This window comes from Meleagris gallopavo, chromosome Z (assembly GCF_905368555.1).
Source record: "Meleagris gallopavo chromosome Z, MGAL_WU_HG_1.1, whole genome shotgun sequence".
Lineage (NCBI taxonomy): Eukaryota > Metazoa > Chordata > Aves > Galliformes > Phasianidae > Meleagris > Meleagris gallopavo.
The window spans coordinates 22110034-22125740 of record NC_139435.1 but is presented as its reverse complement, the minus strand read 5'-3'; the positions used below and the strand labels follow the sequence as shown (position 1 = coordinate 22125740).

Below are 15707 nucleotides of genomic sequence, written 5' to 3'. Positions count from 1 at the left end.
GCTCCCCGCCCGGACAATGGCACCGCCCGGCAGCGCGTCACCGCCGCTCGCCGCACCCCGCTCTCGCCGCGAGGTGGCGCGCTGCCTCCCACCCCGGGAGCCGTGCCGCTGCTCGGTCTGTGCGCTCAGCGGAGCGGGCGGGGGCGCGAGGTGTTCGGCCGGCCTGCGGAAGGGAGGAGGGCTTCCCAAGTTAACGCGGTTTTTAGGAGTGGAAGCGCAGAAGTGAAGGGGCGTCAGGAGGCGGCGTGAAGAGCTTGTGGAAGGGTTGATCCAAGTACGGATGCCTGAACCAAAATTGCTAGATAAAGAGTTGTCCTTTCTGTTGTCCACAAGATTGTTCATTTTAAGCAGACCTATTGACCAAAATGGCACCGTGATCCCCATAGCTCATTTTTTTCAGATATCACTGTATTCCTCACCGAGATGATCGGTCAGTGCTGGCAGGATCTGCAGCCAAGTGGGGGGTTGCAGCACGCAGCATGGGGCCTTCCTGCACCAGGGACGCCCTGGGGAGTGGGGAGCTGGCGCTTCTGTGAGAAGAACTGAGAAGACTCCAGTGGGGCCAGGAGCAGTGGCCAGCCTTCTCTGCAGGTACAGAAAGCAGCGCCAGGGACTGGAGTCACTGGCATGTAGTGGGTCTGTTAGAGCCAGACAGCTTTTACCTGCTTCTGCTCATTCAAGCTTTAACAAGGAGACTACACATTAAAGGAGACTTTACACCTCTTGGAAGGATGTAGAAGGGATCAGGAGTGTGAGCAGTGTTCTCCTCTGTCCTTCTGTTTCGAGGCTGGCACCTGGGAAGAAGGAGAACAGGACAAGTGAATGACTGGCTGTGTGGATGGTGCTACACATGGGGCTGTGGCTTCCATGATCTTAGACAGGCCTTCGAGATGCTGAGTATATTGACTTCAAATGAAGTCAATACAAACAACTGACTGGTGGGGCAAGAATGTTCTGGGAAACATTCTGGGCTGATCAGCGGAGCTTAAAACTAGATTGGATGGGAAAAGGAGGTGGATTTCAAAATGATAAAGGAAGACTGGGGAACGCTGTCACTTTGGGAAACAGTGGAGGACTTCAGATTTGTCCCAGAGGAACTCAAGAGGGCTCCCTGAAGAAGCTAATACTGCTGAGTGGATAAGTGCCTCCACCAATGTCAGCAGCTTGGGAAATAATCAGGAGTTGGAAGCCATGGTGCAATTAAAAAACTGACCTAATTGCTATCAAGGAAACATGGAATGAATTGCACAACTGGAGCGCAGTGATCAAGAGCTACAAGCTTTTTAGAAGAAACAGGGATGCAGTGGCAGGAGAGTTTGCCCTCTGCGTTAAGAATTAGATTGTGAAGAGCTGCCTTTGAAAAACAGCCATGATCAGATGGAGAGCTTGTGGGCAGCAGCAGGAACTGGTCCATTGAAGGACATCTGCTGCGTGGGGTCTACTACAGGCTGCCTGATCAAGGGGAGCCTGTGCATGAGGCCTTCTTGCTACAAAAGGCTCTCATCCTGATGGGGGATTTCAACCACCCAGTATCTGCTGGGGAAACAACATGATGGGCTGCAAGCATTCCAGGAGACTCCTTAAGTGCATGGATAAATATCAGGGACTGGTCCAACAAAGAACATCTGATGCTAAGGGGTCTAGGCGGTGGGATTAGGGGTAGCCTGTGGATGAGGCCTTCTTGCTTCAGCTACAGGAAGCATTGTATTTGCAGGCTTTCATCCTAATGGGGGATTTCATGTCTACAAGGAAAGAAGCACAGTGGGTTGCAAACAATCCAGTAGACTCTTAAGTGTGTTGATAATAACTTCCTGGTCCAGGTGTTATACAAGTTGACTCGAGGAGAAGTGTTCCTGGATCTGGTGCTCACCAATGCAGAGGAGATCATTGAACAGGTTAAGATTGAATGCAGTCTGGGCTATATTGACCATACCTTGTTTGAATTTGTGATCTTGAGGAATATGGACCTGGAGAAAAGGAAAGTCAGAGCTCTGAACTTCAGGAGAGTGAACTTCTGTCTGTTTAAGGAATTATTAGATGAGATCCCTTGGAAGGCTGTCCTTAGGGGAAAAGCATTGGAGTAGAGCTGGCAGCTCTTTTAAGGACACCTTTTTGACAACACAAGAGCTCCATATAAGAAAACAAGCAGAGAAAGCAGGAGACTCGTATGACTGACCTATTAATCAAACTAAGGGAAAACAGGGACTCTCTCTTGAAATGTCTTTCTTGAACTGGTGTGCCAAAATGTGGGCAGTCCAGTACTCCAGATGTGGCCTTACCAGGGCAGAGTAGAGGGGGAGGATCACCTCCCTCGACCTGATCACCACACTCTTTTTAAAGTACCTATGATACCGTTAGCCTTCTGAGCCACAAGGGCACATTGCTGGACCATGATCAACCTGCTGTTCACCAGTACACTCACGTCCTTCTCTGCAGAGTTTCTTTCCATCAAATCAGCCCCTAATCTGTACTAGTGCATGCAGTTATTCCTCCCGATGTGTGGGACTCTACACTTGCCCTTGTTGAATCTCGTAAGATTCCTTTCTACCTAACTTTCCAGACTGTCCAGGTCTTGCTGAATAGCAGCACAGCCTTCTGGTGTGTCAGCCACTCCTCCTAGCTTTGTATCACCAGCAAACTTGCTGAGGGTGCACTTTACCCCTTCATCTGTGTCCCTTATGAAGATGTTAAACAAGATCAGATGCAGTACTGACCCGTGGGGAACAGTGTTAGCTACAGGCCTCCATCCTGTCACTGACCACAGCTCTCTGAGATGTACCGGTAAGCCAGTTCTCAATCCACCTCACTGTCCATTCATCTATCCCACACTTCCTAAGCTTACCTACAAGGATGTAGTGGGAAACAGAGTCAAAGCCTTGATGGTGTAAAGTTGACAACATGCAATGTTCTCTGCTCATCTATCCAGCTGGTCATGGCATCATAGAAGGCTACCACGTTGATAAAGCGTAATTTTTCCTTGGAGAATCCATGTTCACTACTCCTGATGACTTTCTTTTCTTTCACTTAGAAAGGCTTGGATTCCATGCTTGAAGATTACATCCAGAGTAAGTTTTCCAATCCACAAGATTCTATTATTCTGTTTCTTCATGCTTGCACTATGTTGCCATCTAGGATTTTCTGGTAATTGCCAAGAAGTTTGGAAGATCCCATAGCACTGCATTTTCGAATTTGTCCTCGGTGAACTGTCTGATACGCAGTGAATTTCATACAACATCCAGGGCAACATTAGGAACTCTTCATTAGGACTGCTGCATGAATAGATAAATTGAAGCAACAACCTGTATGGTACCTGAAGTGCCAGAGTACGTAAAGGTGCTACAGAAGAGCACAGAGGATTACAATATCATATTGACACTAGTGAGAAAACAGAGGCAAAAGATTGGACGTGTTCATATTGCGAGCTAACAGCTTTTTTCCAGTCATATAGCGAACTCCCTTATTTTGGGACATCCTGACATATGATTTTGATCCCTAGGTGCACTCTGAGGCAGGGAAATTATATTACAGAAGTCATCTAAGATATGAAAGGAAGTAGATTAGGGATGGAATGGTACAGTGTGGAGGATAGAGATCAGATATCTCAGAGAGAAGAGACTTGCGTGTTTTAAGTCTGCTGCTGCTAGCATCATGTGTTGAATGAGATTCAGCAATAGCCAGTTGCATCTTAGATTTCATCCAAGTAATAATCTAGAGTAGCTTTTGAATGAGGAGAGATGAAGGGATGAGAACATATGAGGATATGTCTGCTGGAAAATGAAAACGATTCAGAAATTCACTTTTCAAAAATTGAATGTTATTTTAAATTAGAATTATTTTTTATTTGTGTGTTTGTAAATTGTTCACAGTTAAAGTGGGGTCCTCTGCCTAGGAGATGTAAACCTATTAAAAGAAGTACAGGCTCTGCAATTTCAGCTGCCTCTTGCGGATCCCTTAACAGTTTATTGTCCTTCTGTCCAAAAGCCCATTCCCAGCGTAGCGATCCCTCACGGCTGTGAGTCAAACCAGAAGACGTCGATGACAGTGGCAGGCAAGAAAAAAAAATTAGTTACATGCCATGTGCACTCTGTCCGGTAGGGGGAGATGTTGCCAAACGGCTGGAATATTCGAACTGGAGAAAACTTCGGGTTGCGTGGTCGAAAACGATGAATGGTCCAAGGATCACCAAGGAGGCAGCCCGCTGTGGTTATGGGGTGAGTCAGCCTGTTGTGTTGGGGCCACGCAGGTGGTGAAGGAATGGACTGGAGGGGCATGGAGGTGATTTCTGTGGTCACAACTGGGAGAAAGCCCCACACAGTCATCCAACGCAAAATCAGAGAGGTGAGTTAAATTACAGTGTTGTGAAGGCTGTGGGATGCTGGATTGACTATTCCATACTTTTTAAGTTTGGGAACATGTGACACGCTGAGGCGGGTTGCCTCCTATCAGCATCATGCTTGTGACTTCTGCCTCATGAGTGCTCAAGGGCCAGTAGATTAAAAAGAAAATCCCCTCCTGGTGGAAGCAGAAGTGCTTTATTTGATGCTCAGTGGTGAGCTGGAGAGATAGCTCTAGTTTGGACTTTTGATCTGTAAAGAAAGTTGATCTGGTTTCCCTCTGGATGAAACACAGTGATTGGTGTGGGTGCCCATGCCCAGGCCACTGAACACAGAGGTAGATATTTGGATCAAGCTGTAGACTCCAGCTTACTGGAAGCAAAGTTGAGACTGTCTATACAGCGAAGCTCTGGCAAAGCTGTGCTGCACATGGGCATTTCTTCCCAGTTGCACTTTCCTTAAGAGTTTTATTTAGAAAATATCTTAGTAGCTTTGTATTTATTGAACAATGGCAATAGAGATTTCTGTACCAGGAAATGCTTGCTGGGAATAACTAAATAGTTGGAATGACAGAAAACGTCTTTTCTTTCTGATTCAGCATGAGAAGACAAAGACTTTGCAACGATTTCTGCATTTCGACCTCCTGATTCCAGCTCAAGATGTGCTCTTTCATTTTTCTGATAGCAAAGAACAACTTAGCAGAGAGCAGCATTTCTGGGAAGAGGCATCAGGTACCCATGGGTTTCAGTTCAATCATGATACTAAGCTGATCCATAAAGATTTGCAGAAAATTTTAGAATTGGCATTTGAGGAGGAGAGGAAAGAAGGGAGCTGTCTCTGTAGTAATGTAGTGACTTCAATTGCTGTGAGGCTCCTCTTCTTGCACTTCTGTGGTATATCACCTTATATCCGTGCATCAGTATTAGTGTATCAGTATTAGTGTAACAGTAGGAAAGTTACACTGATAAAAGAGAAAGCAAGGCCTCTGTGTTGTAGTAATTCAGAAAAAAAAAAAGAAATGACTTAGCATGAAAGCCTTATGGTGACTTAAAAAGGAATTTTCCTGCTATAACGTGCTAGTATCAGCCAAGTAGCAGGTGTGAGAAGGGAAAAAATGCTGATGAAAAATCAGAAAATTGCTTAAAAACAGGATCACTTTAGAGGTTATTCTGATTTCCTGTAATGTTGTGTTTTGGCTGGAAAATATGTATCTGAGGTCAATGTAGCAGAAAATAAAATCAGCAAAAACATACACGGGGTTGCTGTGCTGGAATGAGAGTTGCATTCCTTACCGAGTTGGTCACAGAGAATGGTGCCTGTTTAAATTTACATAAAACAAATCCTAAAGCATCTGTCATGCCATATTCTAACATGCATGCTGTTTCCTATCAGTTTAATTTTACATTATCAGAAAGCCTTTGTTTAGATATAAGCAACTTTTGTTACTCAGATGCACCAGCATGGAGCTTTGCTTTTCTTTCGCACTGCGGCAGTGCTGGTTGTGGCCTGGGCACTGCCATGCTGGTCCGGGCTGTCTCTGGAGTGCTCTGGCTCCAATCCCACTGCTCCAGAGGGCATCAGCCCCTGCCTCTGAGCACCTTACTTATGCATAAATTCCCTGCTAAGAGCTGGCCTGTGGTACTGCTTTGATTTTGCCACAAAAGCCAAGAAAAGGAAGAAATCAGTCCTACTTCCCCTATGAGCCTTTATGAAGGAGCTGCATTGGGAAGACGAGAGGAGGCCATAAACTGAGTGTGGTGTCCATAGGTGGAGACGGCACTGTTTCCTGCAGGCTCCCTTGCTCTGCTGATGATCTAGTAGTGCCAGTCTCAGTGTCCACTCTGGTTTCTGCCTGGTATTTCTGCTTATGTGGCTGTCACTTGATTATGCTAGTAGGAAAACACTTGGAGGTGTCATTATTCCTCATGACTGGAGGTCCATGGAAGGAGCCAGCTCTACTTTGTTGCCTGTCAGCAGCTGTTTCTCATGCTCACGGCCAAGGAGATTTCCCGAATGGATAAATCCTGCTGACTTGGCCTTATCATCTTCCTGATGAATGCAAGAACTAGTTCAGGGTTTGGCCCTTTGATGGCAGCAATGCATGCAAAAGTTGAGTATCTCCCAACATCATGTGTGCGGTTTGCTAAAAGGTTTTGCAGAGGACTCTATGCAAACATAGAGTCCAGCAGAGCGATGTGGTTTTGTAGGGATATGATTGGTGATGAAACCAGTGGTTTAACCACAAGTCATTAGGACTTTGCTTAATAATAAAACTGAAGTATTTGAAATTGTCTCAGAAAATTTTCTGCAACTTTCCAATCAAAATTAATCAGGTCCTGTGAATAGAACACCTGAACTATTGAAAATGACTCATGCTTTCTTTCCCAAGGATGTAAATCAGGAATGTCCAACCTGTGGCCTGCAGTTTCAGTTGATCAAGCACAGCTGGCAGTACAGCCTGCCCAATGCCACCCTCTGTAAAGGCTGCTGAGCAGCCCCAGGCATGCACCTATTGCTAATGAACAACCAAACCAACAGTGCGCTATTAACAGTGCCAGCTGAAACCAGGGCATGGGGAAGGCAGTGCTGTGCAGTCCTGATTCAAACTATGGCAAATAATATATCAAAATGCATACAGTTGACTAAATGCAGTGCTCTGAACAGCAAAGAATACTAAGCTGTGCTTTCCTTTCTAATAAGGAAATTTGAAAATGGTTTCAAGATTGCAAAGAAAAATCATCAGTTTGTGTTTGTTACACCATTTTCAGTTGATATAAATACATTACCTGCAAATTTTCAGATGGAACGTATAGAGTTGCAGTCAGATATTCAACTCAAAAATCTGATCATGTCTTTTTACCAGACTTTCCATAATCCCTGTCTTCCAGAGAAAAGTATTTTTCGCTTCACAATCACACCTTGTTCATGTCATCATTTCTTGGCAGTATGCACATTTGTGGGCTGTTTTCAAGGATGAAGCATAGGAAGAGTAAAACTCCATCAAAAATCTCTGATGAGCACCTTGAAACTTCCCTAAGATTTGCAACCGCTGCTGTTGAAGCAGTGATACATTTGTTTCTCAAAAAAAAGTCAAATATCCTGCTACTTTTATGTATTTGTTTCTTTTCAAAAACATTTCAAGAAAAATATTTAAAATTAAAATCTTTTGTTACTTATATCCTAAAAGCATTGTATATTTTATGCTACTCTGAAAGCAATGCTTCCTGTTTATTTCCATAGGAACCACAGCAGATATGAAGAGCATGATTCCCCAGATAATTCCTCTTCACTTGATGTGTCCCAGGCAAGCCATAAGGTTGGACACCCAAAATGTAAGTTAACACATGTTCTATTTTACTGACAACGTCAATCCTGGCTTAGGGAACTCATGAAGCATGGCTAGTGCGAGTAGGGACAAATGTGTGATGCTAACTTTCCATTCTAAAACAGCAATCTCAGATAGCTCTTTATATTATCTTTTCTCCCTTCTGACAGCTCTGAGTAACAAGAATCATAGACTGCTGAGAAGCTGAGCCACACAGACCTCTTTCAACAGCATTTTATTTCAGATTTGCCTCTTTCCCAGAGTGACTGAAGGCAACAACTTCAGAGACACCATTGCATAAAAATTTGCATTTGAGCCTTGTTCAGGCAGGGCCTCTCTGCATCTGGCCTGGTGCTGGTGTGGTGTGCTGCTGTGTATGGCCCACGTTCACTTTAGACCTATGTTGAGGCACTTCAGCTACTGACTGTGGTGGGCTGCAGATGTGTGGACTTGCAGTGGTCAGTGGGCAAGCCCAGCCTTGGGAACAGGCCTAGCACTGAGCTTGGCCCATATAAGCATATTCAGAAAGCTGTGCTGACAGAGATAAATGGATGCTGTAAGAAAGTGAGAGAAAGCAGAATTCAGAATACACTTTGTGGGTGATATTCCTCTTCATATTTTATTTCCAGTTATTTTAAAATTACACAGTTCATCTTCCGCAGACCTCTGGGCAACAGCCATGCTACTTCATCAGGATGCAGACTAGAGGATTTCTGACCATTGTTGAGCTGTTGTGTGTGTTTCTGTACTGCTTGAATAGGCAGGTGGGTTTTTTTTATGTTGTTCTGCAACTTATCAGGCCTTTTTTCACATAATATTACTTGCTAACATCCATACTGGTATTCCTCAGGTCCTGGTTTGACAAGAAGTATAATGTGGTCTGGTCTCTGGAGAGCCAGAACTTATGCTGTGGATACACCTTTGCCCATATTAGAAGGGTTGAAAAAAAGGTGTTTTTAAAATTTAAAGAATATTTTTTATGAAAGCAGTTAGGGTAAGGAGGGGAGGAAAGGGAAATAAAAAGTCCACATGAACAGAGGAACATTTTTGCCAAACCGATAACTGGTAGTGGTATGCAGGTTGTCTAGAATGATTTCCCTATCACAGAAACATTAGTTAAGCCTGAATTAAAACTTTCCTGCTGTTCAGGTATTTATAATGGTTTTAATCAATGTGAATTCTCTGTGGTCTAAAAGTTTGACCAAACTCATGTGTAAGACTTTTCTATAATAGTATGTCAGTCTGGATTGCTCTCCTCCACTTGGCTGTGTTTTTTCACAAAACTCAAGGAACTGAGTATTGCTAAGACCTCTACTGTTTTGTCAGTAGATAAGGCAATCCAGCATGTAAAAACATGTTTGGAGGGAATCAACACGAAACCAATTCAGTCATCTGTAGGCACTGCTTAGGAAAACATGCTTATAGAAAAGTACACATTCGGTGGCAGTGAAGCTAGCTGGTAAATTAAACACTGAACAAACCTGGGCACAGAATTGAAGAGTCTGCACTGTGAAATGGCTAGACTAGCTCCTAGCACATGTACCCTGGGCATTTTTCATTCTCCAGGAAACTTATCAGCACAGTCTGGGAATTACCACAGGCCAGGGGTGTTTCTGCTTGTCAGTGATAGTGCACGAACCCGTTGAGGAGGGAAGGAGATCGTGCTGTGGGTCCTGCTGTTCCATCTGGTTATATTGCCAAAGGGTGGTGCTGGTTGTGTTCAATATACCATGGTGTCTGTAAGGCTGTCTTTGGGTACAGGTTTGGTTCTGGCCCCAAGATGCAAAGCGCTCAAAGCTTATTTACCCTGTGAGCTTTCATGAGAGACGGTGGAATGGAGAGTTGTTGATTATCTCAAGGAGGTGGATGGAGCTGTTGGGGTCTGAGTGAAGTATCTTGTATTGCTGTCACGGAAGGAGGGAAGTCTTTGTTAAAGAAGCAGTAGAAATAGAAACCAAAGAAGAAACTCACTGGGGGATGGCATGGCAAGAAACAGTTGAATTGAGATGGAGGTTCTCTCATGAAGTACTTATTTATTTTTCATTCATAATCAGTCATGTGTGCAAATCTAAGCTTATCTTTTTGTACTCCCCTGCTTGCTCTGTGACTGTTTTCATGGCTGGACTACTGAGTACCAGGCTCTTCAGCGCAGAGAGTGGCTGGGATAAAGGCTTCTATAGCATTCCAACTCGGCATGTTCTGCTTTCTCCCATTTCAAATCCTTTTGTTGTTTGCTACTTACATTTCTGGTAGAACATAGTCTCCCTTCACCATGGTTACGGTGTGGCATTACTAGCAGCATTGCTTCTCTCTAAAATGTACCAAGAAGAGACTGTGATGCAGAGGCTAGAAATGTGCCCTTTCTCACCTGATGGGTGCAAACCATAGTATAGCAGACCCACCTTGCTTTTTCAGAGGCCTGAAGCTCTGCAGCTGAATTTCACACAATCTCATCTAAGTTTCTGCTTTTTGCAGGCCATAAAAAATAGCAAGAAAGGACATGGTCAGCAAGACAGTTCCCCAGATAACTGCAGAAACATGTTTAATCTTATGTTGCTGTGAGCCCTTTTGTTTCTTGATGCCTGTAGACAGAACATTTATCATAACTACTCTGAATTATCTCAACATACCATGATGTCAGTCTGGCCCAGAGTCTCCCTTTGAAGTGGCCTTCCTTTCAGTAGGTGGATTGAGCAAAGAAAAGGAGAAAGGATTTAGTGAAGGCTGCTGGAACAGCTGAGATCACCAAGCTCACCCAGTGTGGATGCTCTAGCATAAAGGATTGCTTTGTGTGCACTCAGACACCAGTAGCTGATAGGGTAGCCCTGTAGGTACATGGGTGATGAAGGGCAAGATTTGACACTGGTACCTGCAAGTGCAAATCCCTGAAAGTTACCGACAGTACCAGGTCTGGATTTGGTAGTGAGTGTAAAGACAAATGGGACATGCAAGACGATTACAAGAATTTGGCAGAAAGCACTGAGCTTTGTAGTTTGTCCACGTCCAATGTGATCAAGCTGTTCTCTATCACCTAATAAACAATTGGAATTATGGGCTAAGGGGGATGTCTCAAATCTTGTAGCGAAGCCTGTTAGCAAGGCTTATCTTTCTCATGCACTTTAAAAATTGCCATGAAACATTTTTTCCCCTGAAAGAGTGGGCTGTAGTTACCATGTGGAGTGTGTCTGTGTGTATATCTTTGCATTTCTGAACCTTTGGGCTAACTTGACCCAAAGATGTAGAAACATCAATTTCAAATGATTTTCATGAGACTGACAACCTGGTTAAAGAGAGGAGAGATGATGAGGGACTCTACTTGAAAGAGAGGCAGATATATGTATTTATCCTCCATAGAAAAATGACTTGGGAAAGTGATTTTTGGATGTTTCTTATAAAATAAAACTTGGAGGCTATGCCTGATCAGAAAGCCCAGCCTTGAGAGACAAAGAAGTGGGAAGCCATATGTCAGTAGTGCAGACTTTCTTTGTACTTTTTCTCTGTTCCTTTTTAAGGAGTGTAGGCTCTGAACCACTACTTTGCGACAGGCACTTTCATCCCTAGACAGGCTGTGCCATCGTGGTCTTGGTCACTACTGAAATTGTATGAAACTAGGCATGAGTCAACAGTGTCCTACTAACTTGTTTCCTGCAATAAAATGTAGCTCACTGAAGGGCATTGTCCCATTTCTCTGAATGTTTTGACACTGTTAGCTATTATCAGGTTTTATTGCCGGCTGTCGGGGTTTCATTGGTTCATGAAGACCAAGCCTTCAAGGCATGTGACAGGGGATACGAACCAGAAAAACAAGCAGCCCCATACTGTTACAAGTCACGTTTCTTTACTGTAAACATGTAGAAATTCTTTGCTGAAAACACACTATGGGAAAAGTAAACTGATAAGCCTAGATCAAGGAATGACTGAGCTAACACAGATCATTTGGTAATCAAAAATAATACTCAAAGTGAAGATAGTCAGTGGCTTTCTTGGCTATCTTGCAGTGATTGGGAATATTTTAATTGTTACTGCAATTACTGTTTATGTTTTTTTATGATGCTTGCAAAGTTCTAGCTAGTCATTAAGTTCTCCTTTTTTTTTTTTCCATCTCATTATACTTATTGTTTTTAGACATTACCAACAGAAGAACTCAAGTGTTGCGAGAAAGATTGACATTATTGTATTTCTAGTCAGACTGGAATGAGGAACTTTCAGAATGTTTTCTGAAAGAAAAGGCATGTGATGTTGTCTTTTTTCTAAAACAGTTAATTTTGAAAAATTTTAAAACTATGCCTCAAGCTACTGGTTGCTCTGAAAATAAAAATGCAACTGGAATATTGAGTTACCTGTTTTGTTGAACATTACATTGTATGTGTAACTATTTTAAAAAGTCTGAATTCCTAGACTGAGCTTCTCTTTACATTGTAGTCTCTTTATCATTTTGACACTGCCAGTGGCTATGAATGTAGGCTGCTGAAAGTGATGCCTCCTATTTATTTCCTTGAAAACTGATACAGAGAGTACAATAGCACTGTGACAGAGCAAATTCTCAGCTACAAAAACAATGTTTTTCAACAGAGTCACCATCATTAGCTATGAGTTTTCACCAGCGAGGAGCAAAAGCTTGCATGATACACTGCCACAAACCTGTACTATTGGAGGTGACCCACTGTTGCTGTCACCAGTGCTGAAATGCACCACTCACTACCTCACTATGCTCACATGCACTGGTCTCCATAAATGTTCAGCAAACATCAATGAACGTTGATGGGTGCCATTTTTTCTGCATGGAGAAATTCAGTGCCAGACCTTTGCTCCATATGCGCTTCCATGTCAAATGCCATTTTGTCAGCATGCCCCTCTGCTGTCATCTGTCATATGGCAACAGCACGTAACAGGGTTTTGGTGGGAAGGTTCAACCTCTACTGCCATACCATCAACATAATAAAATAGGAGACATTACTTTTGGAACAGCCCTTCTATTTAAATAGTCAAAGACTATAAGATGAACAGTGGGGGGTAAAAATTATAATAGAGTGGTTTGATTTATTTCTGGGTCTATCAGACACTTGTGCTGATAGTATTTTTATGTTCTTAGTTTTCATTTTAAAATAAACAGTAATGCTCTGATGGGAGATCTCCTAATTTCCTGTTAATAGACTTTAAATTGAAAAGCATTTTTCAATGGCAGTGCTGTCCATTTAAATTATGGATGGCAATTTTGTTCCATTTTTAAGCTCTTCTCTTCTGGCTAGAGATCCTTGAGTCATAAGACATTTATAGCTTCTTTAACAATACATAACAACAACAGAATTGAGACTTCTACGTACATCTCTAAAGATGTTGAAAGTGCATTATGGCTATAAGAGAAAAGGTAAAATCAGTGAGTTATGGAGGAATCTGGTTTTCACTCAGTTCTCCCCCAGCCTTGAAACCTGCAGGTATATCTTCTGCATGTTGGTGATGGACTCATGTCAGTCCATAACTGGGCAGATTTTAGGACCACGTAAAGTGAAAGCCCCTCTAGTTTAGGTGTCTGTACATTCCCACTTTGGTATTAGAGATATAAATTTGTATATAAATATTGACAACTATATCTGCATCCTTATCTGTACACATACACATATATGAGTTGTATTCTCAGTAAAAAGTAGACATTTATTGCTACTGATGGGACTTTGGAGTTATCTGTTAGACAGAGATTTGGGGATGCAGACAGTGGGCAGTGGTGGAGGGCAGAAGGAACATCACAGGACTATGCCAAACCACAGGCAAAAGAAGCTTAGAGTGTGAGGTCCTGGCCCTGATGAAGTAAATGGAAAATCTCATGCTGTCTCTAGAGCCAGTATTCCACCCGTTTGAGCAAGATATTAAAACTATAAAGAAGAAACCCTGGTAATCAGTGATCGTGAAAAGGAAAACAGGAAAAGTACATGACATCTTATTGAGGGTGTAGTTTAGCAACACATTTTATTCTCCTGGGGTCTGATGTAGTGTAAGAGTGACTCCTCAACTCCAAATTTATCTGCTTTGTTGACTTTGTATCTTGGCTGCAATTTTATTTTATATATTTTTTTAATAGTGATAACATAAGGAGCCTCTACATCTTGAAACATACAGGAAGTAAATTTTTCTGTATTCATTTTGCAAGTCAGGCTCCTGTGTTTAAATCTGGTGTTTCAGTGTGCAGTTGGAGGCTTACTGTAGCTTTATAAATGCCCATTATTGGGAGTGGGGATGGGAGAATTCTGTCCTCGAGGCTCATTTTTGATGTCCCTCTGATTTGAGAGTATTATCACAGTATGTAGCATCAGTCACACTGAATATTTAGTAAATGACCTTGACTATTAAGAAGTCATTAATAACAAATCATCAATAGGATAAAACTTACTGTCTCTTCTTATGCCTTCGGTCAAGAAGGACAGTATCTGACTGTTCCAGAGCTGCTACAATCAGAAGAAAAATGCTGCTCACTTCCTGGTGAGTTAGTGCAGTTTTGTTTTTGTAGTGCCATGTTTTCCTAGTGAAGGTGTGAAATCCTGCAGGCTGATGTGTGAAAATGTTGGTGCTCACCAGTTACCAAGGAAATCCAGAGTCCAGAATTTTTTGATGTTATGGATGTGCACTAGTTGTTTGGGACAGTTTTTCTGGGACATTAAACTGAAGGCAAATGTAAGAGCAGCTTTTTTTGAAAAAGTGATTTTTAAGCATTAGAAGTGTCAAGAAGCATGTATGTACTTCTACTGAGGCAGTTGAGGTTATTGTATCTCCCATTTTCAAGAAGAGCAGGTGGACAAGGGAAGCATGTTTTATGGTCTTTGAGTGGGACAAAACTAATATTTGCAATCCACGCTTATAATTTTTGGTGTTGCTAGTCCTAAGCAGTTGCTGTTTCTATGATTCCTTTCATTATGTCTCCAAGATACAAATAATTCCCCTTTTATGCATATTTGTATTGAACCCTTAGTAGGACTGGATCTTAAAATATGCATTGACTTTTAAAATGTTACTGATGTTTACATGTATGCTTTGGCAGATATGACCTGTGGAAGAGGGGAAGTATTAAGAAAGCTTTATGTGAATAACCTTGAAATATGGTGCCTATAACATGACCCAGTGAGATGCACTTTCAGAGAGAGTGGTGAGGTACTGGAACAGTCTGCCCACAGAGGTTGTGGATGCCCCGTCATCTCTAGAGGTGTTCAAGGCCGGGTTGGATGAGGCCCTGGGCAGCCTGGTCTAGCATTAAATGGGGAAGTTGGAGGCCCTGCCTGTGGCAGGGGGGTTGGAGATTCATGATCCTTGAGGTCCCTTCCAACCCGGCCATTCTGTGATTCTGTGATTCTGTGAAGAGTCAGACTTTTAGCCAGTGCAGCTCTGTGCGTATCTTTCTTAGGTCTGCAGTTCCTGTTTTCTGTATAAGCTTACTCATCCATGCTAAACTTTAGAGAGATCCCTCTAGTCTCTCCTGATACCTTTGGATTTCATTTGGTATGGTGTGTTGTAGGAATGAGACTCAGACCCTGGCTTTCCTGTGCTCACAACATTGTTGTGAGCTCCTCTTGGAGGAGTGGGATTCATTGAATGGCAGATAATCTCTTTGATGGAGGGACAACAGGGAAATTTGTCCTCTGTGTTCAGCAAGAATATTCCAAGGAACACACTGTGTTTCTCTATGTAGTTAAATGATTTGCAGTTAAGGAATCTTAAGACATAATCTATTTTATCTGCTACTGTATGATGCATTACAAATGAGTTAGCAATTATTAGTGCAGGGCCTGTTGATTAGTTATGTGTGTGTATACACAGGTTGGAATATGGTTTCTAAGGGATACCACAGCAAGTATGCATCCTCTTCACTGTTAAAGCTGGTTCTCAAATCACAGCATTTTCTGAAGAGATGCAACACCTCATCCCGTATGGCTGTGCTGGAGACTTCTGACAAAAAATGCACAGCACCATGAGTTCAAGCACACCCTATTTAAGGACACTACTAAACATTCTGTTTTGCATTAAGTGCATTTAAAACATGATGTATAGTACCACTACTAGAC

At 42.6% G+C, this 15707-nt stretch overlaps 1 protein-coding gene across 11 annotated transcripts in view; it reads left to right on the top strand.

Annotated features, from left to right (window-relative positions):
- The first annotated feature begins 69 nt into the window (after positions 1 to 69).
- Positions 70 to 15707, top strand: part of LOC146542161 (uncharacterized) — a 45239-nt gene continuing 29601 nt past the window's right edge. The window contains exons 1-4 of one of the 11 annotated variants that reach the window (XM_085213955.1): positions 70 to 4211; positions 4933 to 5065; positions 7575 to 7666; positions 8322 to 8423. In XM_085213955.1, the coding sequence (XP_085070081.1) occupies positions 4071 to 4211; positions 4933 to 5065; positions 7575 to 7666; positions 8322 to 8423 (468 nt within the window). In that variant the 5' untranslated portion in view covers positions 70 to 4070. Of the gene's footprint in view, positions 4339 to 4932; positions 5066 to 7574; positions 7667 to 8307; positions 8424 to 15707 lie in introns of all 11 variants that reach the window. The other 10 variants (XM_085213953.1, XM_085213957.1, XM_085213960.1 and 7 more) reach the window with 10 other exon arrangements.